The following is a 27130-nucleotide window of genomic DNA, read 5'->3' as shown; positions in this document are numbered from 1 at the left end:
TTCCTCTTGGGCGCAGAAAATAAGTTAATTGTGAAATGTAATCCACAGGCAGAACACAGATCAAAACTGGGCTTTTTTTTAAATTTGAATTTTTATTTCAGTGTCTTTTAATCACTTTAAACTTTAGTTTAAATATAATTGTATTTATTTGTTTTTGGCTGTGCTTTGTCTTCATTGTTTTTGTGTGGGCTTTCTCTAGCTGTGGTGAGGGCAGGCCACTCTTCACTGTGCTGTGCAGGCTCCTCATCGCGGTGGCTTCTCTTGTTGCAGGGCACGGGCTCTAGGGCACGGGGCTTCAGTAGTTGCTGGGCATTGGCTCAGTAGTGGCAGCTCTTGGGCTCTAAAGCACAGGCTCGGTCATTGTGGTACATGGGCTTGGGGATGTGGGATCCTCCTGGACCAGGGATCAAACTCAGGTCTTCTACATTGGCTGAAGGTAGATTCTTTACCACTGAGCCACCAGGGAAGCCCTCATTTTAAAGTTTCTATTAAACAAGAAATGGCTTGATTTCCAAAGAAAGAAAGTGAAGTCGCTCAGTCGTGCCCGACTCTTTGCAACCCCATGGACAGTAGCCTGCACCAAGCTCCTCTGTCCATGGCATTTTCAAGGCAAGAGTACTGGAGTGGGTTGCCATTTCCTTCTCCAAAGAGATGGCCAATTTATTACATAAGAAATTAGAGGTTAAAACAGGAAAAGGAAATCTTTACTGTAAACATTCTGTTTTCTTTAGCTCATTATTTTCCTCTTAGTTGATTAAAATTTGGGAAGTGATTATTAGACTTACATAATAAATACTGAACTTACATAGTTTAAATTTTCCTAGGACCTACATAATTAGTATATATTCACTCCTACTTTCAAAGCTAGCCAGTTATGGATCTCAGAATGTTTATTCTTAGTGAACTGCGCCTTCTTACTATAGACCCAGTGCCCCAAGATAGCCTTCTGGAGATGAATGAATCTGAAATCTAATTTAGGTTACCTTGTGTGGGGGCAGGCAGCCAGAGAATGAGCAATCTTCTTTTCGAAAACTCAGGTTGAGTTTCTCTATGTTGAGTTTGGCCTTGGTTGCCCTCAGTGCCATCTTCAGGACTTCCAACAGGCTCTCGTTCACGTCTGACTGTGAGTTGTAGTCTTGAGGGGCAATACTGCTTGGAGAAGCAGGAGAAAGGCTGTGAAAAGACAATTTACTCAAAGCTGCTGTGTGTTTTCATATCCTATCTCTTACCCCTGCCATACACTGTGGAACCAGAGAACCCACCCAGCAAGGCCTTCTAAATCTGGGTAACCTCATCACTGGACTGCATGTGGAGACTGCATAGACCAACTAAAGTTTGTTCTATTCTAGTGAGTCCCACAGTCTCTTCTCTCAGAGGTATGAATCCATTCAACTAGATCATAGACTAAAACTTGTAATCCACTAATTTTTTTCCAGGTGAGGGAAACTTAGAATTGACCATAGCAGTTTACTTACCTATTTGATCTTATTAACACTTTTCTTAAGTCCAGATAACTATTGATAGCAAATATCAATAGCAATTTGATAGCAAATTCCCAAACTGTCCATTGCCACAAGCAAAGCAGATCCTACCAGATCCCTGTAGCCAGGGAAGCTATCTAGAAGGAAATCTTGAAACAGGTAAACTTCTTTCATTATCCTTGACTCTGCTCTTTGAATCTGGAAAACCCAGAAAAGTTTTGGGAACAATTATTTACTTACCGTCTGGCATCCAAATGTATGTAGTTACTAAGATGGTATATCTGTTTGTTGTTTCTTTAAATGATTGGTGAAAACAATGTGATAAAGTGTTATAGTCATTTATTTTATGAAACTACTTTGGGGTGTTTACTCATTTAACATTCCAGTGTATGTGTTCTTCCAGATCCAAGCTGTGCTATCTCCTTCAGAGTGAAGCTTTTCCTGTTTCCTCTGTTTCAACTTAAGTTCCACTTCTCTAGACAGACATTCTATGATATCCCCCAAACTCCATTCATGTAAATCAGTTTCCTTTCAGTGGTATGCTGGTAAATCATTAATGACCAGCTCTCTAAGATAAAGCTGTAATCTGCAGCCTTACTAATATTTATGGTGCAAAAACTCCCACCATGGTCAGTTTCCAGTTGCCAATATGATGTCCCTGAGTGAGGCACTGGGAACTGAGGTTCACAGTCAGCCCCCCTAGTGCTCCTGAACCCCCTGCTTGAGAAACTCTTTCAAATTTCTTTGTTCTTTTCCTGTAATAAGTTTCCCTCAAGTTGGCGATTGCTTCCTGATTCTTTTAGCTGTTGTTTTCTGTCTGACCTCCCTTGTAAACTGTACCATAAGATGTGGGCTGAGTCTGTTTTGCACCTATATCTGTGGATCTTGTACAGATTGGCAAATCTGTTCCGGATTTGAATCAGGTTTCCTTTCCCTTTCCTTTTCTTGTAACACCAGTTTCTGTAGGAAGGAATTCATAAGAAAGACTTTGGCCCTCGGCTCAGCACACGGAGTACTGAATGGGAGGTTTTATATGGAGCCCATTTACTGCAGCTGGTGGATTTCATAGAAAAACCTTCTGCAGGAGTTTACTTCATCTGGTCCAACTTAGGTGATGAAAGCTGTTGCCACTGGTGATGCTGGAGGCATTTTAAACATCATAGAGCTGTCCCACATAAAGCTCTACCTGACAGAACATGGGAGGGACTTTTTCTGAGCTGTACATTAATTAATAAAGAGCCTGGATTCATTACAGGCCATCAGTCCTGCACTTCCGCAAACACACTGTCTGGTTTATATAGAGCAGCACCTTCTCTGATGAATTCAGAATGATATCTTTATGGACCTTTTTTATATAGTAGATATCCAAATGTTCCTGCAAGTGAAATAATGCAAGCTCTTTGGATAATTGGAGGTGCCGATGACATTCCACAGATATTTATTGAGCATCTCCCATGTGCCAGGAACTATGCTAGAACTATGCTGGACACTGAGTTGGCCAGGAAAGACACTATTCCTCACCTCAAATGTCAAAGAAGTAATTATAAGCACAACGACTACTATAAAAAGAAAGGGCTATGAGGTTATACAGCAAAGAGATATAACCTAGTCTAGGGCTCAGGAAAGACTTCCTGTCTAGGATTCATGAGACCCATATCTGCCAGTAGGTGGCCATTTGTTCTGATGCATCATCTCCTACTTCTCAGGTTGCAAATCTCACTATCTGTACTATATGAAGTATGGCTGCTGATTATTAAATATTGCTAGGGATTTATGGTTCTCAGTAGGGAAGTTGCTCCAAGTGATAGCTGACTGGTGTACCCATATGGCAGCATCACTTTCTTTGGACTGTGAGCCCTTGAGGGAGAGATTGAGCCTTGCCAATCTCTGAATTCACTGTGCTCAGCAAAGTGTGCCTGGCAAACAGCTGGCATTCAACGGATGCGTGTAGAATGAAGTAATGCAACCAAAAAGGGCACATTGCACAGTGTAGAAAGGAATCAAGTCTATCACTTGGTCCAAGGACAATTTTATAGGAAACCCTGCCTTTTTCCTAGAGTGAAGTGACATACTTTGGTGCCATGGCTCTTAACTACTGTGTCACATTATTTGGAACTGGAAAGGATGTCTTCTGGTAGTAGTAATAGTAGTATTAGTCGCTCAGTTGTATTTGACTCTTGCAACCCCATGGGCTGTAGCCTGCCAGGCTCCTCTCTGTCCATGGAATTCTCCCGGCAAGAATACTGGAGTGGGTAGCCATTCCCTTCCCCAGGGGATCTTTCTGACCCAGGGATCTAACCTAGGTCTCTAGCAGTGTAGGCAGATTCTTTACCATCTGAACCTCCAGGGATAGTTTCAAAATAGTAACAAACCATATCATGTACCATTTTTAAGAACTATGCATTGACTAACTCAGTTCCTCTTACAAATCTATAAAGTGAAGGGAAATCTATCATTGTTTCCATTTAACAGCTGGAGAATGGAAGCACAGAGAGGGTAAATGAACAGCCCAAGTTTACAGAGTCACTAATGGGCAGAAACAGGAATTGAGTGTAGGTTTCTGTCAATAGAAGTTATGCTCCTAACCACTGCATTTTGTCATTTTTCATGGAGAATACAGACTATCATGCTTTACTGTGTCTCATCTCTAATGCTGTTCCTCACGTCCTATATTTATGTTGGGTTCTTTCTTTCCTTTGAGATTATATGAAGGAATTGCTGATTTCTGTACCTCAAACCTTTTTCTGCTAGTGCCCGTAACCCAGGAGTTCACTGTCTGAACATATTTCTGGAATCACACTATGAGGACAGGAACTCTGCCTGGTACACACTCATTTATTATTTCATAACGAGGTTTTTCATTTTCACATGGCAATCTCATAAAAAAGACGCATTGTTGCAAATAACTTTGTATGCATGCCTGCACAGGAGGGAGAAAAGAAAACTATAAGCAAAAGGCAAAGCATTGGTAAAGAGTAAACTGATTTTGCAGTGGGTGAAGTTTTCAAATGTATTACTTCCAAGATCCCTGCCAGCTCTTGAAGTCTATACACACTATGCCCATAAATAGGGAGAAAAGTACCTTTGATGGGTACTACTCTGAGTTTCTTTTACGTTGCTGTCCTCAACTCCTTTGTTTTGCTCTGTATCTTCTGAAGCTGCAACTTTTAAAAACCAGAGTAGCTTTTCATAATTCACCTGAAAATTAAATATCAAAGAGAATATCCTCATTTAATTTACACTTAGGGGAAAGAAGATACCTGCTGAGATAAAATGTCAGTTCAGTTCAGTTCAGTTGCTCAGTTGTGTCCGACTCTTTGCGACCCCATGAATCACACCACACCAGGCCTCCCTCTCCATCACCAACTCCTGGAGTTCACCCAAACTCATGTGCATCAAGTCGGTGATGCCATCCAGCCATCTCATCCTCTGTTATCTCCTTCTCTTCCTGCCCCCAATCCCTCCCAGCATCAGGGTCTTTTCCAATGAGTCAACTCTTTGCATTAGGTGGCCAAAGTATTGGAGTTTCAGCTTTAGCATCAGTCCTTCCAATGAACACCCAGGACTGATCTCCTTTAGGATGGACTGGTTGGATCTCCTTGCAGTCCAAGGGACTCTCAAGAGTCTTCTCCAACACCACAGTTCAAAAGCATCAATTCTTTGGTGCTCAGCCTTCTTCACAGTCCAACTCTCGCATCCATACATGACCACTGGAAAAACCATAGCCTTGACTAGATGGACCTTTGTTGAGATAAAATGTATTTGGAAAAATTTTTAGCATTGAAAAATTTAAAAACAGATTTAAAAATATATTATAGTAATTACTAGTGCTTTTTTTTTTTTTTTGTCCAACAATTCCTTTTATTTTCCCTTCTGGACATGTGGTAAAATGATACTTGCTGGTTGTTTGATGGTTGAGTAGGGTCATGATCAGTTCTGGCCAGTGAGTTGAGAGCAGAAGTGACTTGCACTACTTCTGGGCTGAGGATTAAACTGCTGACATGAACCCCGCCCCCCCACCCAAATATCTCTTTATCCCCTCTGCCATCACATCCACTAATACTCCAGAGTGGATGCTTCACCAGCCTGGATTTGGAGCTAAGATGATGATGGTACTGAGAAGAGACTAGGCAGGACTCATTATGAAAAATAAGCTTTCATTCTTTTAAGCCACTGAGACTTTGGGGCTCTTTGTTACAACAGCATGACCTAGCCTCTACCTTCTCTCTCTCTCTCTCACACGTCTCATACATTTATTATATATATTATATACTTATATTTAGATATATTCAAAAGATAAAGTCAGATTACTTGGGGGCAAGGCTTTATTTACCTAAGTGAAAAACTTAAGACTTTCTTTTTTTTTTTTTATGTAGGAAAAGACTAAAAGAATGTCATCCATTTCCATTGCTTGACTGGATGATTATTCTAGGGGCTCTGATGGGCAGACAACTCCAGGGTAGTGGAGGTGGGTAGCAGTGGGGAAGGGAAGCCAGATAAGGTCCTGATAGAAACTAGGACTCAGGCTGGAGAATTGACTTGAATTGAAGATTCATAAAGGTTGCACTAATAGATTGACATTGTATTGCTAAATACTTTTCATAAATATAAAATTAATTCTATTTTTGCAGGTTAGGAGTGGGCAGGAGATAGAACCTACTAAATGTTAAACATGAGGCCAGGTCATTTGCATTTATTATATTACTAAATCTTCACATTAGCCTTATGAGATTGGTTTTGGCCTGATTTTCCATCAACACATGCTCATTTACGATTTTTCCATTGCTATTGTTTCTTCCTACTTTAGGATATCATCTTCTCACTCCCAGAATTCTGTTACACTTGGACTATGCTGTGTATTCACTTACAGTGTGAACTTAGGAAGTGCAATGCTCAGAAAAAGAACCCTGGCCTTATCTTTGGGGAACCTTTATCTCTGCCCTGGGTCTGCCATTAATTCTCTGAGTTTCCTGAGGAAATTCCTTGATCCTCTGGGTTTCAGTTTCCTAATTAGTAAAATGATGGTGATGAGCCATATTTCAAAGATGCCTCCTATCTCTAAATCTCTAGGAACTGTCATGATACATCTTTATCAAGTTCTCCATTCTAACCTCAGAGCTTATAGACCAATCAGCTTGTAAACAGACCTGTTATCTTGAATCTCTAACTATTCCAATGATGTTAAAAGCAGACAATGAAATCTGGGACAGGAAACCTTTTAAAGAGAAATTAAACAGGGCTAACCCCACTGGTGGTACATGGTGGTACCGTCTTGGATGCTAGGCTTCAGCATTATGTGAACCAAGAACTTCCAGATGTCCAAGCTGGGTTTAGAAAAGGAAGAGGAACTAGAGATCAAATTGCTAAAATTCACTGGATTATACAGAAAGCAAGGGAATTTCAGAAAAACATCTATTTCCGTTTCATCAACTATGCTAAAGCCTTTGACTGTGTGGACCATGACAAACCGTGGAAAGAGATTCCCATCTCTTAGAGAGATGGGAATACCAGACCATCTTACCTTCTCCTGAGAAACCTGTATGTGGGTCAAGAAGTTAGAGCCCTGTGTGGAACGACTGGTTCAAGATCAAGAAAGGAGTATAACAGGGCTCTCTGTTGTTACCCTGTTTGTTTAACCTATATGCTGAGCACATCATGAGAAATGCCGCACTGGATGAATTACAAGATGGACTCAAGATAGACAGGAGAAACATCAACAATCTCAGATATGCAGATGATACCACTCTTATGGCAGAAAGCGAAGAGGAACTAAAGAGCCTCTTGATGAGGGTGAAGGAGAAGAGTGAAAGAGCTAGCTTAAGACTACATATTGGGGGAAAAAAAAAACAAACAACTAAGATCATGGCATCCCGCCCCATTACTGCATGGCAAATAGAAGGGGAAAAAGTGGAAGTCGTAACAGATTTTCTCTTCTTGGGCTCCAAAATCACTGCAGACAGTGACTGAAGCCATGAAATCAGAAGATGATTGCTTTCTGACAGGAAAGCAATGACACACCTAGACAGTGTGTTGAAAAGCAGAGACACTGCTCTGACGACAAAGGTTCTTATAGTCAAGGCTGTGGTCTTCCCAGTGGTCATGTGCAGTTGTGAGAGCTGGACCATAAAGAAGGCAGAATGCCAAAGAATTGATGCCTTTGAACTGTGGTGTTGAATTCCTGAAAGTCCCTCGGGCAGCAAGGAGATCAAACCAGTCGATCTTAAGGGAGTTCAACCCTGAATTTTCACTGGAAGGACTGATGTTGAAGCTGAAGCTCCAGTATCATGGTCATCTGATGTGAACAGATTACTCATTGGAAAAGTCCCTGATGCTGGGCAAGATTGAGGGCAGAAGGAGAAGAGGGCATTAGAGGATGAGATGGCTGGACTGCATTACTGATGCAATGAAATGAACTTGGGCCAACTCTGGGAGATGGTGGGGGACAGGGAGGCCTGGTGTGCTGCAGTCCATGGGGTCACAAAGAGTCGGACATGACTGGGCGACTGAGCACCACCAACAACAAAGGACCTAAATCTATCTTCTATTTGGGTCTTATCTGACTAGAGATTTCTACATATGACTATAAATAGGCTTTGTAGCTTAGGGGTCAATGGCAAAGGTTATTTTCAAGAAAGAAACTTACCTTTTGATTCTATTACTCTGGTGGGTACAAGTCAAATAAACAAAGGGGACTCAATAAAGTAGCAAGATGGTCCTACCATTTCAGGAGAGCTCCCCCTAGAAAATCTCTGGCAAAGGATCTTGACTGTTGGCAACTGCAGAGGGACTTCAAGCCTTAAGAAGAGGTGGCTCAGCTGAGATTGGAGAAGAAATCCTGAAGAGACAGGATCCAATATCTTCAGCTCTTTCTGAAGTTTGTCTAATAAGCCAGAACTCAAAGGAAGAGACTTGAGTTCTCTTCTGACCAGGGCAAGAAGAAAAGTGTCTTCTTTTTTTGACCCACTTGGTCTCTGGCCAATATCCTGAAACAACAACAACAACAAATTAACAGGGCTCTAAACCAAAGTGACTGAAGACCAATGCAAGGAAGCAGAAGAGTGCTTGAGTTGGTATTAGAGCCTCCACATTCAGGCCTTGTCCCGAATAGGAAGAATACTTATACTTGAAAGTAAGTATTCAAGTAAGTATTCAATATGGATGTATTCATTAGTTTGTAATGTCTCAAGATCTTTTCCTTCAGGTGAAGAAAAGAAGCAAATCATTTCAGAGTACATACTCTGATAGAAGGTTCTTTAAGGTATATCATTTGTCTTTTACAAAATATATATTTTTTATTATATGAGAATTTAGAATGATAAATCTTAAAGACCGGGATCTGGGAGGAGGAAGAGGGAAGGAAGATGCGATGGTCATGTGGAACATTTGAGGTTTGCCTGTGGGCTCCCAGGGAAGTTTCCTGGAAAGCTGATGAGACATATCAGGTGTGGTATCCACCAGTCTATCTTAGACCATCTTATTATCTGTTCCACATCAAAATACACAGTTGACAAATAATATCCCTTCATCTACAATAGAAAACAGCTCAACAGCTCCCACCTTGGGTTGGTCAGAGCTGCTCCTTGCCATCTGTTCTAAGGACCAGTCCCTAAAGTTTCTCCTGGGGAGGCCATGGATATAGGACAGGGACTGGTCTCCAGTTGGTTGAGAGATGCAGTAGACATTTGCCTGGTTGGAAACCTTAAAGAAGCAAAGATAAATGGATCAGAAGGGATGGGGAAGAGAAAGAGGAAAAAAAATGGAAAATATGAGTGAGCCAACTAATTCTTAAAACATGGTCCCATTCCAAAAGACTTCAAGCCCCGAGGTCATTGAGTCATTTGATCCCCCAAGAAGAGAGCTTATCTCAACATTAATTTCAGCATTATGCAGTTAACACAAGTTTGATAAATAAATGGGCAGTTAGACACGTTTTCTTTTGTGTATGATAAAAGGTGTGCCGGGAGCCGGCATATTGCATATTGAGTGCATATTGCATATTGAGTGCAGCACTTTCCACAGCATCATCTTTCAGGATCTGGAATAGCTCAACTGGAATTCTATCACTGCTGGGAGCCAGCGTGAGGAGCTCCACCCATGACAAAGGTCATGAGGAAGGAGGCTCGGCATACGCAAAGGCGGGATCGAGCCTCAGGAGTCCCCCTGGAAATTCTCGAGCATCTACCTCCCAAACCAGAGTCTGCCTACTTTCTGCTTTTTGCTTTCACCTACACCTCTGACTTTATGGGGGCTGTCCCCCACTACCTCTCTCTGAAAAAAAGAGTTAGCTTACAGCTCCAGTTAATAATTCCTGGGTGTGACAGTGTTTCAACCTACAAACTCCTTTGGAAATCCTCTAGCCTGCCTGAATAGGTTTTTCCGGCCACATGTGATTGTTCAGAGCCTCCCAACTGTGAGAGGCAGGAGATGTTCTAAACTGCCTAAACACAGATTCCTTTGAGTAGTTAAAAGATTGATTAGAAATTGTATTGGTGAAGGGTTTTTCACTTGTTGGGCCAATGTTTGCTGCTAAGTCTCCATACTCCTACCTACTGTGTCCTTGGCAGTGTATTGATTGATATAATGGGTGTATAGAAATGTAAAATGCAGCTTTGTCCAATGCTTTTTTGGAGGCTGGTGCCTGACTTTGGAATAATCACCTTTAGAGAAAAATAAGTTTCTTAAAATGTTAACAGGCCTCCTGGCCAGAAGATGATGTCAATCACCTGAACTTTTGCATATGATAAGTTTGAAAGCCTGGCTTCGATTAGAACCAGGAACTGCTGTCCTTGCATGACTCCACCCCTTCCCCCATTATCCTCTATGCATAACTTAAGGTATAAAAACTACTTTGGAAAATAAAGTGCGGGCCTTGTTCACTGAAACTTGGTCTCCCCATGTCACTCTCTCTCCCAAATTCTAGCTGAGTCTCCATCTGGAGTGCGGAACCCACCATGCTTGCTAATTATGCCTGGGCTTCTAAGATCCGACCGGGGAGGCCTCAGTGTCTCCTCTCTTTCGGGAGAACGGAAGGACGCCTGCGGCCTACGTAAGTGGTGCAAACTTCTTGTCTTGAAGTTTTATTGGTCTCCCGCGTAAACCAAGCTACTCAGCCTCTTTTCTCCACTGAATTTTCCTACTGAGCTATCCTCATTCTATTACTCTTTGTATCCTTAATTAACGTGTAATTAAGCAGTTGTTTCCTGACCCTCGCCTATGCCGTCTCTCCTTCGAATACCGTGGATCAGCTGGGGCTGGACCCCGGCAGGTGTTTGTGACAAAGGAAAAGTAAGCCTGCAAACACATCTTTCATATGCAAACCAATCAACCCTAAATCTATGTCTCTAACCACCTCCCTTATCTAACTCACATACCAACTCAGTATTTCACCTGTCCCAAATGAACCTAGGTCCACATATCAGACTGGGGATAGCCCCTCTACCCAAAGCCCACTCACTGGAGTTGTTCAAGCCAGCCAGTTCTAATCTGCTAACCCTGCATGCATTACCTTTCCTATGGAAACCCCAATAAAGGCCGTGGCCTGTGCCTTTCCCTTACTCTTCTGCCTCCTGATTGACCTTGCTGCTTCCACATGTGGCCCTGCACAGTGTGGCATACCCTCTTTCCCTGGGAAATCTAAGTCACAAGTTCTTTCAAAGGCAGTTGTCTCTTTATCTGTCACCTCACCGTACCTGATTAAAAGGAAATCCTGGGTACAAATTTAACCACATGGCCATATTTAATATCAGGTCATTGAAAGGAGGCATTATGAGAGGGATTCACTAAAAACTGAATGTCCATACTCATTTGATAGTTTATATTGAATAACCTATCAGTATAAATAGCAACCTGAATGGTTTATAGTCATTAAACATTTTAAAGAAAAATCAAAGTCTCTCTAGAGTGGGCTGAGTGAGCAGGAGTGGCAGAGTTCTAGAAGAGGCAGTTGTGGAGGAAAAGCAAGACAAAACAAGCAAAATGGCTTTGAAAGGAACGTACTACCAATCAACTGTGATAATTATTAAAATTAAAGCACTAACACTTTCATTCTCAGGCTGCCAGATGCAAAAAGCACATTTTAATTTTATTTTTGAAACTGTGCTACTGAGTTTGCCGCTAGTCACAGATTCTTTTTTATTTTCTGAGAGAAAGCAGAGCTGATACTTCTGAGAAACAGTGTAAATAGCATATATGTATTTTTAAAAATGTATAAGGAGAGAATTTAAGAGACAAAAGATCCTAGGGCTGGCAGTGAGAAGAGCCAGGCTCTGTCTGTGAGATCTTGAAACATCATTTAAACTCTCTGGGTCTCTTATTATTCATTTGTGAAATGAGAGTTTGTATTTGCTGATTTATAAGATATCGTACTATTGCTTCTCTTAACATTTTCAGCTTTACTTACCTCTTCCTAGGGTTATCTTCGAGTTTACCTGTAATTTAGAACAGAGTCTCACACTTGCCAGTCCTTAACCCACATTTACTTTTCTTTTAGAGCAAATTCAGCCGGTCCAGACTGCCTGCTACATCCCAGACAGGAAAGCTTATTTTCATCTATATGTGAAGAACAGGAATCTAGAAGGAGCTCTGATTGGTTTACTCCTTTCACTGTGGCAGGATTCCACTTACCCCTTAGTCAAGGTGGTAATGAGTGTCTCTGTACCAGGCAGCCATGGCTGCCATCTGGCCAGCCAGGATCCTACACTCAGCAGACAGAACCAATTAGTCAGGCCCCACACTTCCCACGAGGTCTTGCTGTGTTTGATGGGTGGGTGTTAGCCCTGCTGAGCCTTCCATAAGAAACCTCTTGAATCCTGGGAGGGGAGGGACAAATTGTCTCCCTCTGGCACTGCAGAGCTAGTAAGAATCCAGACCGTGGAGGTCCAAGAACAACTTACCCAGTGAACACTCGGCCTGTTACAGTGGCTAATGCAGACCCTGTATCCCAAATGGGTAGAGAGAGGGTCAAACAAACTTTCATTTATAAGAGAAAAACTAGAAATGATTTAAATGCCCATCAATAGGGATTAAATGAGACATGTTATATCCATATAAATGAATGAATATAGTTTGGGGATTAAGGCCCTAGAATCTGGACCTCAACTGTGGCTCTGCCACTTCTCAGCCTTATGACCTGGGCAAAGCACTTGATGTCTTTGTTTTTCAGTTCCTTCTTCTATGATCTGAAGATAATAAAAGTTCCTACCTCACTGAGTGCTTGGGAGTAGTAAGTTAGTTAATATATGTAAAGAGCTTAGAATAGTGCCTCTGGGTGTGTGTGAGTCACTCAGCCGTGTCCGACTCTTTGTGACCCCATGGACTGAAGCCCACTCCTCTGTCCATGGAATTCTCCAAGCAAGAATACTGGAGTGGGTTGCCATTCCCTTCTCCAGGGGATCTTCCCGACCCAGAACTGGGATCTTCTGCACTGAGGGCAGGCTCCTTACTGCCTGAACCACCAGGGAAGCTAGAATAGTGCCTGGCACGTAGCAAATTCTAAGTGTTAGTTCTGAGTATGACTCTCACAGGGACATTAAACGTAATGCTTAGGATGAATTTTTTGAAGCTGTGGGAGAATTCTGGATATGAAGTGAATAGACCAGGATGACAAAGAACATATATGTGATGATTCATATTTGGTATCTATGCATGAAAAAAAGATGAGAAAGAAATAAACTATTATTTTTCTTTGCATTTTATTTTTTCTTATTTATATTCTTCCATTTTCCAAAATTTCTACATGAGTATATAATATAGTACAGTTAGAAGGATCAATAAAAATTTTAGGAGAAAAATGAGAAGTCCCCAGTGTTTGAGACCTTGCAGAACATGGTCTGAGGTCCATTGGTGAACTGGTAGCCACTCCATATTGTAATTTTTGCAGAGTTCTAATGAATTCTCATGACTGAAAACTAGTGAGCATCTGAGTGATTTAGAAAGGGCTATTAAAATGATAAACTAAGGATAGTTATGTTAGAGTTTACCGCAGACTCTAATCCAGTATTCTACTAAAATATCCAACTGTCACTCCATTCTTGGCAGTGCTACAGAACTCCTCCTCTATATATTGGTGTAATTGCAATTTCAGCAATTTTTTGAAATGGTACTTTGTTACCAATGAATCATTAGTTGGTCTTAATTGGGTCCAATTTTCTCTTGCTGCTACTCTTGCTTTTTAATTACAAATTAATAATCATTTAGATTCAGCATTATCAAGTTAATCTGTTGTGGATTGTTTGGTTGATTCTTAGCAGAGGGCAGTGATAATGTATTAACATTTCTATCAAGATAGTTTAGGGCTGATAATTTTTTGATATCTAGACATGATTTCATTGGATTTTAAAAATAAATTATCTTTTCCTATAACATTAAAGCAGACAAACCCTCCTCCTCCAACACACCCCAAATTTGCACAAGTGATGATGCATCACTGTATAACTATCATTTAGCCACAGAGTAGGTTGACCAATTCAGTTAGCGGTCAGTGAAGATGCAATATACAGAATGACCTCAAAATTCATTTTCAGATTTAAAAAATGATTTTGATTCTATTTGATGCAAAATGTATTAATTACCATTAGGACAAGCATGTGTTGATGTGAGTCTGTGTTTCCAACCCAACTGAATTTCCTAGCCAATTACCAAGAAAAGTTTAAGAATTTGTTACTCACTTTGCCATCCAGAAATCTACAACTGAGTGCTCCTGTTAGGAGCTTCCCGTTGTCCTCTGGTTTCTGGTTGTTCTCTTGGTGCTTGCTCTCTTTCACATCATCTGGGTCATGATTGATTTGATGATCTATGGGATCAATCGGAGCTGGTGGGTCTCCACCGATCTGCTTTGCATCACCAGTCACTGATTTCTGGTGCACTGTTTGAGTTTCTGCCTTCAAGTTCTGGTTCTCCTTGCTGCAAAGAAACAAGTTTTGTACTTTGTTACTCATGGCACATTCCACCTGCACTAAGCTGGCATAAGAAAAGGCAGGTGTTAGTCTGGTGGTGGGAATATTGGTAATTTACATGACTGAATGAAGAAGTAAACGTTAGTTATTTGTCTAGGGATCATTAACCATACAGAAACCATGTTATTTTCTCAGGCTTTACCTTCCTTATAATCTATCCATCTGCTCTAAAATCCTTACTGTAAGAAATGGCAGTTTCAAAGATGAACCCTAAAGGTTATTACTTATCTTTCTTCTTAAAAGTCTAACAGGTATTTTCAGTGTTTACAACTAGAAAAAGAAGAAAGTCAAGGCATTTTGCCAGCTCCAGTTCTGCTCTGTGTCTCTCCTTAATTGTCTCGCCAGAAGGCTTCTTTTTCTCTCAGTAGTCCTCCATTTAATTTTAATATTAAATAGAGGGGGAAAAATTGTAGGAATGACTCAAAGAAATTTATATAAAAACAAAAATCTACAAATTATGCAACTTTGTTTAATAACTAAAAGACATAAGTTACAACAATGACACGGTATTGTTTTAAATATAGAAAACTTCTTTGGAAATAAAAAATACAAATGCTCATGGTCACATAAATAAATAGAATTCTTATAGTGGGTGACAAGACTAAACATATTAAAGGGTCAGGAAGCTAAAATTTTTGACCTAGTGTCAATTTTTAAGAATTTATATTAAGTAAAAAATGTGGAAAAGAAAAATTTTAAACTATTTATTAATAGATGGATGTGTTGAGTGTTTCATTCTATGTTTGTATGAGATAATGTATGGTGCTATTAAAATAGTTACAAATAATTTTAATGAAAAAATGTCTTGTTATACAAATAAATGAAAAAGATAATTATCTCAACTATATAAACTCATGTATAAAAAAATGTGTCTTTGTGTGAGAGTGCATAATATATGTAGAATGAAATATGTCAGAAGTAAACAGTAAGAACCTCCTAACAGAAGCCAGGATATCACATTATACTACAGGCATTGTACTGTTGTTAGTCATTCAGTCATGTTCAACTCTTTGTGACCCAGACTGTAGCCCACCAGGCTCCTCGGTCCATGGAGTTCTCCAGGCAAGAACACTGGAATAGGTAGCCGTTCCCTTCTCCAGGGGATTTTCTTGACCCAGGGGTTGAACCAGCATCTCCTGCATTGTCAGGTGGATTCTTTACCGCTGAGCTACTTGGGAAGCCCACATTATACTATATTATATACTATATACCATATTATACTATATAATAAAGTTATTATTCTAAATTTCTGACATGAAGAAATATTATTTTATTATCAAGAAAAATAAATTAAAAAAAATAGCTATGCATTATGCCTAGAGAGTTTTGCCAAGAGAATGCACTGGTCATAACAAACACCCTCTTCCAACAACACAAGAGAAGACTCTACACATGGACATCACCGGATGGTCAACACCGAAATCAGATTGATTATATTCTTTGCAGCCAAAGATGGAGAAGCTCTGTACAGTCAGCAAAAACAAGACCAGGAGCTGACTGTGGCTCAGACCATGAACTCCTTATTGCCAAATTCAGACTTAAATGGAAGAGAGTAGGGAAAAGCACTAGACCATTCAGGTATGACCTAAATCAAATCCCTTATGATTATACAGTGGAAGTGAGAAATAGATTTAAGGGACTAGATCTGATAGATAGAGTGCCTGATGAACTATGGAATGAGGTTCGTGACATTGTACAGGAGACAGGGATCAAGACCATTCCCATAGAAAAGAAATGCAAAAAAGCAAAATGGCTGTCTGGGGAGGTCTAAAAATAGCTGTGAAAAGAAGAGAAGTGAAAAGCAAAGGAGAAAAGGAAAGATATAAACATCTGAATGCAGAGTTCCAAAGAATAGCAAGAAGAGATAAGAAAGCCTTCTTCAGCGATCAATGCAAAGAAATAGAGGAAAACAACAGAATGGGAAACACTAAGGATCTCTTCAAGAAAATCAGAGATACCAAAGGAACATTTCATGTAAAGATGGGCTTGATAAAGGACAGAAATGGTATGGACCTAACAGAAGCAGAAGATATTAAGAAGAGATGGCAAGAATACACAGAAGAACTGTACAAAAAAGATCTTCATGACCCAGATAATCACAATGTTGTGATCACTGACCTAGAGCCAGACATTCTGGAATGTGAAGTCAAGTGGGCCTTAGAAAGCATCACTACAAACAAAGCTAGTGGAGGTGATGAAATTCCAGTTGAGCTATTCCAAATCCTGAAAGATGATGCTGTGAAAGTGCTACACTCAATATGCCAGCAAATTTGGAAAACTCAGCAGTGGCCACAGGACTGGAAAAGGCCAGTTATCATTCCAATCCCTAAGAAAGGCAATGCCAAAGAATGCTCAAACTACCACACAATTGCACTCATCTCACACACTAGTAAAGTAATGCTCAAAATTCTCCAAGGCAGGCTTCAGCAATATGTGAACCGTGAACTTCCTGATATTCAAGCTGGTTTTAGAAAAGGCAGAGGAACCAGAGATCAAACTGCCAACATCCACTGGATCATAGAAAAAGCAAGAGAGTTCCAGAAAAACATCGATTTCTGCTTTATTGACTATGCCAAAGCCTTTGACTGTGTGGATCACAATAAACTGTGGAAAATTCTGAAAGAGATGGGAATACCAGACCACCTGATCTGCCTCTTGAGAAATCTGCATGCAGGTCAGGAAGCAACAGTTAGAACTGGACATGGAACAACAGACTGGTTCCAAACAGGAAAAGGAGTTCATCAAGGCTGTATATTGTCACCCTGTTTATTTAACTTATATGCAGAGTACATCATGAGAAATGCTGGACTGGAAGAAACACAAGCTGGAATCAAGATTGTCGGGAGAAATATCAATAACCTCAGATATGCAGATGACACCACCCTTATGGCACAAAGTGAAGAGGAACTAAAAAGCCTCTTGATGAAAGTGAAAGAGGAGAGTGAAAAAGTTGGCTTAAAGCTCAACATTCAGAAAATGAAGATCATGGCATCTGGTCTCATCACTTCATGGGAAATAGACGGGGAAACAGTGGAAACAGTGTCAGACTTTATTTTTCTGGGCTCCAAAATCACTACAGATGGTGACTGCAGCCATGAAATTAAAAGACGCTTACTCCTTGGAAGGAAAGTTATGACCAGCCTAGATAGCATATTGAAAAGCAGAGACATTACTTTGCCAACAAAGGTTCGTCTAATCAAGGCTGTGGTTTTTTCTGTGGTCATGTATGGATGTGAGAGTTGGACTGTGAAGAAGGCTGAGCGCCGAAGAATTGATGCCTTTGAAGTGTGGTGTTGGAGAAGACTCTTGAGAGTCCCTTGGACTGCAAGGAGATCCAACCAGTCCATTCTGAAGGAGATCAGCCCTGGGATTTCTTTGGAAAGAATGATGCTAAAGCTGAAACTCCATGTACTTTGGCCACCTCCTGCAAAGAGTTGACTCATTGGAAAAGACTGTGATGCTGGGAGGGATTGGGGGCAGGAGGAGAAGGGGACGACAGAGGATGAGATGGCTGGATGGCATCACTGACTTGATGGACGTGAGTCTCAGTGAACTCCGGAAGTTGGTGATGGGCAGGGAGGCCTGGCGTGCTGCGATTCATGGGGTCTCAAAGAGTCGGACATGACTGAGCGACTAATCTGATCTGATCTGATCTGATTGATGTAGTGGAAAGGACCCATTTTCAAGCATATCGTATAATCTGGGCATAAAACAATTGCTACAACACTTGTTGATTTGAATAAGGCCAAGATTGACATATGCATATTTTTTACATTAATTCTCCTAGTCATGGCAGCATGAGAAGCAAAGAAGGCTTAGGAAAGAACTGAGAGGAACACCTACATTTACAGAGCGAAGAGCTCCTGTAATTTCTTCCAAGGAGACTTGGAAGAAATTCTAAGTAAGGTAGAAGAAAAACTAGAAGAATGTGGTCTTAGCAACAAAGTGAAGAGAATGTTTCCAGAGAGATGGCATAATCAACACCTCACATGCTGTTGAGAAAAGTGAGTTCTAAAAAGTGTCCATTGAGTTAAGCCATCAGGACGTCATCAGGAAACCTGACATGAGGAATTCCCTGAGGTGATAGAGGTAGACACTAGACAGAAGTGGGTTGACAAAAGAGGAGGGATCAGAAACCAAAGGTAGGAAGTATAAAGACCTCTGTGAAGAATTTTGGCTTCAGGAGAGGAGAGAAATGGGGTGACTGGAGTACAATATTGGTTTCAGATAGGGCTTTGTTATTGTCCTGTTTATCTGCAAAATATACAAATAGCTCATAGAACTCGACAAAAAAAATAAATAAATAAGCCAATCAAAAAATGGGTAGAGGACCTTAATAGACATTCCTCCAAAGAAGACATATGATAGTCAATAGGCACATGAAAAGATGCTCTACATTGCTCTTTATTAGAGAAATGTAAATCAAAACTACAATGAGATACCACCTGACACCCATGAGAATGGTCATCATTAAAAAAATCTCAAATAACAAATGCTGGAGAGGGTGTGTAGAAAAGGGAAACACTGCTTGTGGGGATGCAAACTGGTACAGTCACTATGGAAAACATTGTGGAGGCTTCTTAAAAAAACAAAAATAGAGTTACCAAATGACCGAGCAATTCTACTCCCAGGCATGTATCTGGAGAGGATTGTAATTTAAGAATATACATGCACCCCTATGTTTATAGCAGCAGTGTTCATAATAGCCAAAACATGGAAACAAACTAGATGTCCATTTACAGAGGAATGGATAAAGATGTGGTATATATACATATACTATGGAATACTATTCAGACTCAAGAAAGGGTAAAATAATGCCATTTGCAACACATGGATATAAGTAGAAATTATCATAAGTGAAGTAAGTCAGGCAGAGAAAAACAAATACCATATGATATCACTTATATGTGGAATCTAGAATATGGCACAAATGAGCTTATCTACAAAACAGAAATAGACATAGAGGTCAGACTTATGGCTACTAGTGGAGAGGGGGTAAAGGAGGGAAGGACTGGGAGTGTGGGATTAGCAGATGTAAACTATTATATATAGAAAGAATAAGCAACAAGATCCTGCAATATAGCACAGAGAACTGTATTTAACATCCTGTGATAAACCATTATGGAAAAGAACAGAAAAGAATGGAAAAGACAGTAAAAACACGTCTATATTATATAGCTGAGTCATTTCTCTAGACAGCAGAGATTGGTGCAACATTATAAATCAACTATACTCCAATAAAAAATAAAATTAAATAAAAGAAACTAAAGACAGTAGGGACTTTAACACATTTAAACGAAGAGCCAACTGACCAAGGAAAAGGAGAGGATATCATTGATGACGTAAGATGCACCCTGACAAAATGAGATGGACTGTCACTGAGAAGACAGAGACAGAAATGAAACCTCAGGGTCAGGTAGCAGGAAGATGGGTGAGGATGTAGGCAAATTTTAACATTTGGTGACAGGAGACTGGCCAAATTGCTGACGGCTTAAATTTTCTCTTTGACATACAAGGTATGACTACCTGCTGGGTCTCAAGAAAGGAAATGTTGGGGTAGGAGGTCTGAATTTAAGGGCATATGGCTTGAAACAGCTGCTATAAAGATGGCTGATCAGACAAAGAAGGAAGGTTGGCTGGACACAACCGAGTGGTCACTCGAAGGCTGGAGACCACGGATTTTGTGGCACCAGTTGGAGAGGATGCATGCGCTGCAGTCCTCGTGGAGATACAAGGCAGGCAGACAGTGAGCTTCATCCAGGGCTGGAGACTTGTCAGAGAGGTATAGCTGGATGGCAATAGAGTAAACTGGGAATGTTGGGGGAGTGTATATTTAATATAAAGTTCTTCAATGAGAGAAGACATATACAGTCCCTGATCTTAAGAAATTTAATTTCATTTGGCTATCCAAAAATACAGGAGCAATAAAGTTAACAATTGATATAAACGTGTTTCTAGAAGTCAGGATAGTGGTTACCTTTGCAGGGAGGTATAAAGTCCAGCAGGGAACATCAGGGGTGTTTCTAGGAATGTGGTACCAATTCATTTCTTGATCGGGATGTCTGTTGCAAGGGTATTTCATGTTTGTGAAAAGTCAGTGAGTGAGTGGTATACTTGTGATGTGTACTTTATATATTATATAGGTATATTTCTACAAAGTGTTAAAGGAAATTGGCATAAGATTTACATAAATAATATGAAATATACCTAAGAGAAGTGAAGTAAAAGTCACTCAGTTGTGCCCAACTCTTTGCGACCCCATGGACTATACAGTCCATGGAATTCTCTAGGCTAGAATCCTGGAGTGGGTAGCCTTTCCCTTCTCCAGGGGATCTTCCCAATCCAGGGATCGAACCCAGGTCTCCCTCATTGCAGGCGGATTCTTTACCAGCTGAGCCACAAGGGAAGACCACAAGAAATATACCTAATTGGTATATAAATAAATGTCAATAGAATGTTACAAAGAATCAGTGCTATTTGAAGTTCTTAAGAAAAATAAGTAATTATACTTTGCAGGGGTTTCAAAAATAATAGTATTACTGAGTAAGTATATGACAGCCACATTATAGCCATTTACAAACATTCATTTATTTAATCTTTAGATCAGCCCTATAGGTAGGTGCTCATATTATTCTCATTTTAGGATGAAAAATTTAGGTTCAGAGGGTTTATATCATTGTCTAATTCTACCTGGCTTTGCAAAGGTACAGCCAGGATTTAAATCTAAATCTTCCTGGTTGCACCTTGATTGTTCCAGGTGCCAGTAGAGTCAGGAAAAAAAGTCTGTGGAAGTTAGGGAATATATGAGAAACAGAAATTAGAGAAGGCACCAAGCAGGAAATGCAGGATTTAAAAGCAAAAATGGTAATGGGGCAAACAGTTAACTCTTCTGGATGAAGGCAAGGAGGGTTGAATCATTTTTGCTTTCATGACCTTTAAAATCCTTTTGTGGGCAGTCTTAGGATAAAATTGCCTGAGAACTATGAAATATAACTGCCTGTCTGTTAAAACAGCCATAGTGTATGTAAAATTAAAAATAATCTGTTAAATCTGTTTAAAGTAAAAGCTGCTTTAAAAAACAACAACATGCATAACACTTTCAATTTATCATGAAAAAGACTCCCCAGCTGAGAAATGGCATGTGTCTGCTGTTAGCACAATTTGTCAACACGCGTTGGTTGATATGTTGTTCACAAACCCACAGTTCTTTCTTCTAGGCTTGTGTGCTATCTACCTGCACTGTTGAAAATAGAAATTTGCCATTTCAGAAAAAGGGAAAAACAATGCCATCAATACTATCTTGGAAACAAGACACAGCTAGCTTCCTCATATGTACTTCTAACCTCAGCTGCTGCTCTCAGGGGCGCTGTGAAGAGTTTAGTGTCATCTGGGAACTACAGCAATTAGGGAGAATGACAGTATGGCTGGATGATAAATAAATGAGGAGAAAATTGTCCAATTGTTCCCTTTCACGTTGGGCTCTTCCTGGAAACCAGTCTTTTATTAGAGCTCAGAGTCTCAGGATTAGACTTTAGTGCTACCCTCTATTAGAGCTCAGACTCTCAGGATTAGAAAGAAACATGGCAAGGGTATCTAGCAGCATCCTCTGCCCAAAGCAATGTACAGATCCTACACCGGCCCCTCCTCCCCTGCAACCCCATCTCACCAGATCTCACATTTGATTTGGATTACACCCCTGCTGAGAACATCAAATCGCAAATGGAGGACCCAGGGGGCTCAGCAAAAAGGTCACCAGATGCCATGTTAAAGGTCTGCCAGCCTTGGCAGAGACTCAGTGCTGCCAGTTTCCAACTGAGTACCATCTAACAGGCCTCCAGCCCTCTGGAGGAGACAGCCCAGAGTGTGCCAACATAGTGAATGGGGATCTAATTTCAGTAAATGAAAGCATGTTCTTATTTGGAAGTAATAACAGATAATCGTCACAACCAGACTTTTCTCTTTTAAAAAGACAACAACAAAATACAAAATAAAATGCGACGGGAGGGGAGTGCAGCTGAAAATCTCACTAAACTCCATGGGGAAGCTGAAATGTAAAGCTAGTGCTAACTTAGAAGATGTTGTTGTAATGGAGTGTGAGAGTTTTTTGACTCTTTAACGCCATGGAGCCATCCATATATTATCATCATTGATGTTTAGTCTTCAGAAAGATTTTTAAAGTACATTAATTCCTGACCTATGCCCAAATCCTTTCTTCATCATTTAATTATGCTAGCTAACATGCCCTAAATTCTTATTTCTATGTGTCAACCACTGTGTATAAATTCACATACATTTTTCATGTTTTACTAATAATCCTGAAAGGTAGGTGTTATGATCATCATTGCACAGATGTGAAAACAAATCCCCAGAGAAGTTAAGTAAATTGCTCATTGATAAACTGATAATAGGTAGAGATCTAGAACTCAGATCCAGGTCTGCATGCCTCCAAAGTGTGTACTCCTTCCTTCACATCTCTCCTCAATTTCACACCCACAATAAATAAACTGGCTACTGCTAAACAACAGAATGTTGATTCTCTTTTAAAATGTTAATAAAAAACATCACATATAAAAGTACCTAGTCCATCTTCCAACCTAAGCATTGAGTCCCTTTCAGAACACCTAAGTAGCCATCCCTCAGCTTTGATTTGTACCTTTCCAGGGACGAGAGGTTCATCACTCCCAAAGTTATTTCTAAAATATCCCATTCATAGCACTGAGCCACATTGTGACATCAATGAAAATAACTGAACTGTATTTTTCATGGCATTTACTCTATACTGATTTATGGAATAAAAATAGTGTCTCAAATTGGGGCCATTTTGGCTGCAAAATTAGTAGCCAGTTCAATCACCAATTATTCTTTGGTATGATTTACTTTTTTTTTTTTTCTTTTTTAAATTGAAGTATAATTGACTTACAATGTGATATTAGTTTCTGACATTGTGGATGCTCAGTTGATCAGTTGTGTCTGACTCTTTGTGACCCCATGGACGGTAGCCACCAGGCCCCTCTGTCCATGGAATTTTCCCAGCAAGAATACTGGAGTGGTTGCCATTTCCTCCTCCAGGGCATCTTTCTGACCCAGGGATCAAGCCAATGTCTCTTGCATCTCCTGCATTGGCAGACAGACTCTTTACCACTGTAGTAATTTATTATCATTATAAAACTTACTCCATTTAAAACTATTATAAAATGTTGGCTATATGTCCTGTGCTGTACATTTTATACATACTTCATACCTATCAGTTTGTACCTCTTAGTACCCTTTACCTATTTGTTCCTCCTCCAACCCTTCTGCCCTCCGGCAACCACTAGTGTGTTCTCTGTACCTGTGAGTCCCTTCTGTCTTGCTATATTTGTTCATTTGTTTCACTCTTTAGATTCCACATATAAGTGAAAACATACAGTATTTGTTTTTCTCTGACTTATTTCACTAAGCATAATATCCTCCAGTTCTATCCATGCTGTCACAAATGGTAAAATTTCATTCTTTTCTCCAGCTAAGTAATATTCCATTGCCTGTATACCACATCTTCTTTATCCATTCATCTGTTGATGGACACTTAAGTTGCTTTCATTTCTCAGTTAATGTAAACAATGCTGCTATAAACATTGGAATACACATATCTTTTCAAATAGCGTTTTCATTTTCTTTGGATAAATTAACTCATAGAGATGATATCCCAATATACCTACTCTTCTGAAACCTTCTTTTTACACTTAATCCAATTCTACAGCATTAGACATACTTATGCCATGGAGGTTTTCTTCTGTTTTGTTTTTTAGCTCTACATTACTACATTCTTTGGGTTGCAGTGAGAATCTAACCCACTCACTATCTTTAGACTGTGTTGTCTTCAAAGATCTCATAGTTAGGTGGAGAAAGCAGACATTTAAACAAAGTTATGATATAAAATGATAATTGAAAATATAGAGTATGTAAAAGAGATAATCACAGAGGGCTGTCAAACTGAATCTGCTTAAGAGGAATAGAAATGAATCCATGAAGGAAGTTATTTCTATGAGAGAAGCTGAAAGAAGGGCTTGTTCTTAGAGAAAAAGACAGTGATTGAACTTCAGACCACCTGCAGGGTGCTGGATAATAAGACAGAAACTTAGGTCACTCTGAACTTATTAAATCATAATTTCTGAAAGCTGGACAAGAAAATTCTTATCAAACATCACTGATGATTCTTATTTTTATTATTTTTATTTTATTTTTTAACTTTACAATCTTGTATTCATTTTGCCATATATTTGAATCAGTTCTAATGAGGTGGATGAAACTGGAGCCTATTATACAGAGTGAAGTAAGCCAGAAAGAAAAACACCAATACAGTATACTAACACATATATATGGAATTTAGAAAGATGGTAACAATAACCCTGTATATGAGATAGCAAACATCACTGATGATTCTTATGTACACTAAAGTTTGATAAACGATGGCATAGAAAATGAAAAAGGAAAGTCTTTTCCATAGTTGTGCAAAATATACACATAATTTCAGGCAATGGTTAAGGATGTGAGCTATATGTCCAAGAGACCTGGTTTTGAGTCCTAGCCCCAAACATAACTTGTGTGACTTCTGGTAAGTTATTTTATGTCTCTGATTTTCAGTTTCTCATCTTTGAGATAAGGAAAATAATACTTATTAAGATAAGATGTATTGAATATTTAGCACTGAACCTAGTTCCCAGTTAGCCCAAGACAAATGGTGAGTTTTAGTCCTAAATCAAAGTGCTATTTCCTTTATCAACACCTTTCTAATTCCAGGTACAGAAGGGATGAACTTTCCTTTGGATCCCCAAACTTTCTTTGTTGATAGGTAAAACTAAAGTTCAAAGGATCAACATTTCATAGTTCACAGGAACCGAGGAATACTACTTAAATGGATAAAAAGAGAGTTAATGTAATCTCTCTAGCTGTAATGTAATCGCTCTAATAATTGTAAATACAAGTTATAGAAGTCACCTACCTTTAAAAAAAGCAAATTAATTTGTATTTAAAATCTCTGATAAAGCACAATTCTTTGGAATCATTTTCCTTAATTTTACAAAAACAAAAAAAACCCAACACCTACAACATTGTTGTATCAAAATGTCCTCAGGTGACTTATTCCTAGGAGCTGTGCAAACTGTGTTGTTTTAAAATCTTTGTGTTGACAGTTTCAACTGTTTGTTGTTCAGTCGCTAAGTCATGCCTGACTTTGTGACGCCATGGACTGCAGCATGTCAGGCTTCCCTGTCCTTCACTATCTCCCAGAGTTTTTCAGATTCATGTCCACTGAGTTGGAGATGCTATCTAACCATCTCATCCTCTGCCACCCTCTTTTTTCCAGAATCAGGGTCTTTTCCAATGAGTTGGTTCTTTGCATCAGGTGGCCAAAGTGTTGGAGCTTCAGTATTAGTCCTTCCAATGAACATTCAAGGTTGATTTCCTTTAGGATTGACTGGTTTGATCTCCTTGCTATCCAAGGGACTCTCAAGTGTCTTCACCACAATTTGAAGGCATTAATTCTTCAGTGCTCAGCCTTCTCTATGGTCCTGTTCTTTTATCTATACATGAGTACTGGAAAAACCATAGCTTTGATTATACAGATCTTTGTTGGCAAAGTGATGTTTTTGTTTTTTAACATGCTGTCTATAGGCTTGAAATTTAAAGTCTTTTGCACTTGTATTCTTACATTTCTAAACAAGATGACTGTGAAACTGCCTTGCCTCTATATCAATTATCTCTGTGCTTTAAGGCACAGTTCTGAGGCAGGGCTTCTATCCACACTCAGAGGATGTGGTGCAAACCATTCTCCTCTCTCTGCAAATACCTTCTGGAGACATCCACAGGGTCAATGGGAACGAGGAGCAATAATAATTAATATGTGATTTTGTTTAATTATGTTGAACTAAATCAGGGGTATGTAAAAAGACGTGTATTTGAAAACTACTTTAGGAAAGGAGGAGAGGATGAATAGGCAGAGCACCAGATTTTTAGGGCAATAGTACTCTGTATGATACTATAACGATGAACACATGTCATTATACATTTGTGCAAACCCATAGAATATACAACACCAAATGTGAACTGTAAGGTAAGCCATGGAATTTTTGTGATTAAGACGTGGTAGTGTAGGTTCATGAATTGTAACAAATGTGCCACTCTGGTAAGGGATGTTGATAATGGGGAAAGCTACATGTGTGTGAAGGCAGGAGGTATCTCTGCATCTTCTTTTCAATTTTGTCATGAACTTTAAACTGCTCTGGAAAATAAAGTTCAAAAAGAAGTACTACATTAACATAAATCTGTGCTTTCTCAAAATTATAAGTGGTTACACTATATGTGGTAAGATATATATATACACGTACACACACGAGCTTAAGTTTTGTTTTACTCTCAAACCAAACTGTGGTTATACAATTTTGTGATCTTTTAAAATCTGCTCCAGTTGACAATATCACATGGATACCTTATCCACCAATGTTTATATCTCCACAAGAACATTTGAAGTATCTAGATAGTTTTTCATTGTATGGATATACACGAGTTTATTTAACTCGTCCTATATTATTTGAGAATGTTTACTGTTCCCAGGTTTTTACTAGTTTAAATATTGCTTCTCTGCTGGACGTTTTCCTCTGCTCCTACTTCCTTGCCTCCTCTTCCAGTCTGAGAAGCTGACTGCTATGGACTGATTAG

General features: G+C 39.6%; 1 protein-coding gene across 3 annotated transcripts in view; it reads right to left on the bottom strand.

Moving 5' to 3' along the window:
- The window catches only part of C6H1orf87 (chromosome 6 C1orf87 homolog), a 95638-nt gene that overhangs the window by 55407 nt on the left and 13101 nt on the right, over positions 1–27130 (bottom strand). For all 3 annotated transcript variants that reach the window (XM_055585668.1, XM_055585669.1, XM_055585670.1), the window contains 5 exons: positions 14147–14381; positions 9039–9179; positions 8201–8464; positions 4564–4679; positions 984–1173 (listed from right to left, as the gene is read on the bottom strand). In XM_055585668.1, the coding sequence (XP_055441643.1) occupies positions 984–1173; positions 4564–4679; positions 8201–8464; positions 9039–9179; positions 14147–14381 (946 nt within the window). The remainder of the gene's footprint in view (positions 1–983; positions 1174–4563; positions 4680–8200; positions 8465–9038; positions 9180–14146; positions 14382–27130) is intronic.

Source organism: Bubalus kerabau, chromosome 6 (genome assembly GCF_029407905.1).
Source record: "Bubalus kerabau isolate K-KA32 ecotype Philippines breed swamp buffalo chromosome 6, PCC_UOA_SB_1v2, whole genome shotgun sequence".
Lineage (NCBI taxonomy): Eukaryota > Metazoa > Chordata > Mammalia > Artiodactyla > Bovidae > Bubalus > Bubalus kerabau.
The sequence above is the reverse complement of the archived record's forward strand: the minus strand, read 5'-3'. Positions and strand labels throughout refer to the sequence as shown.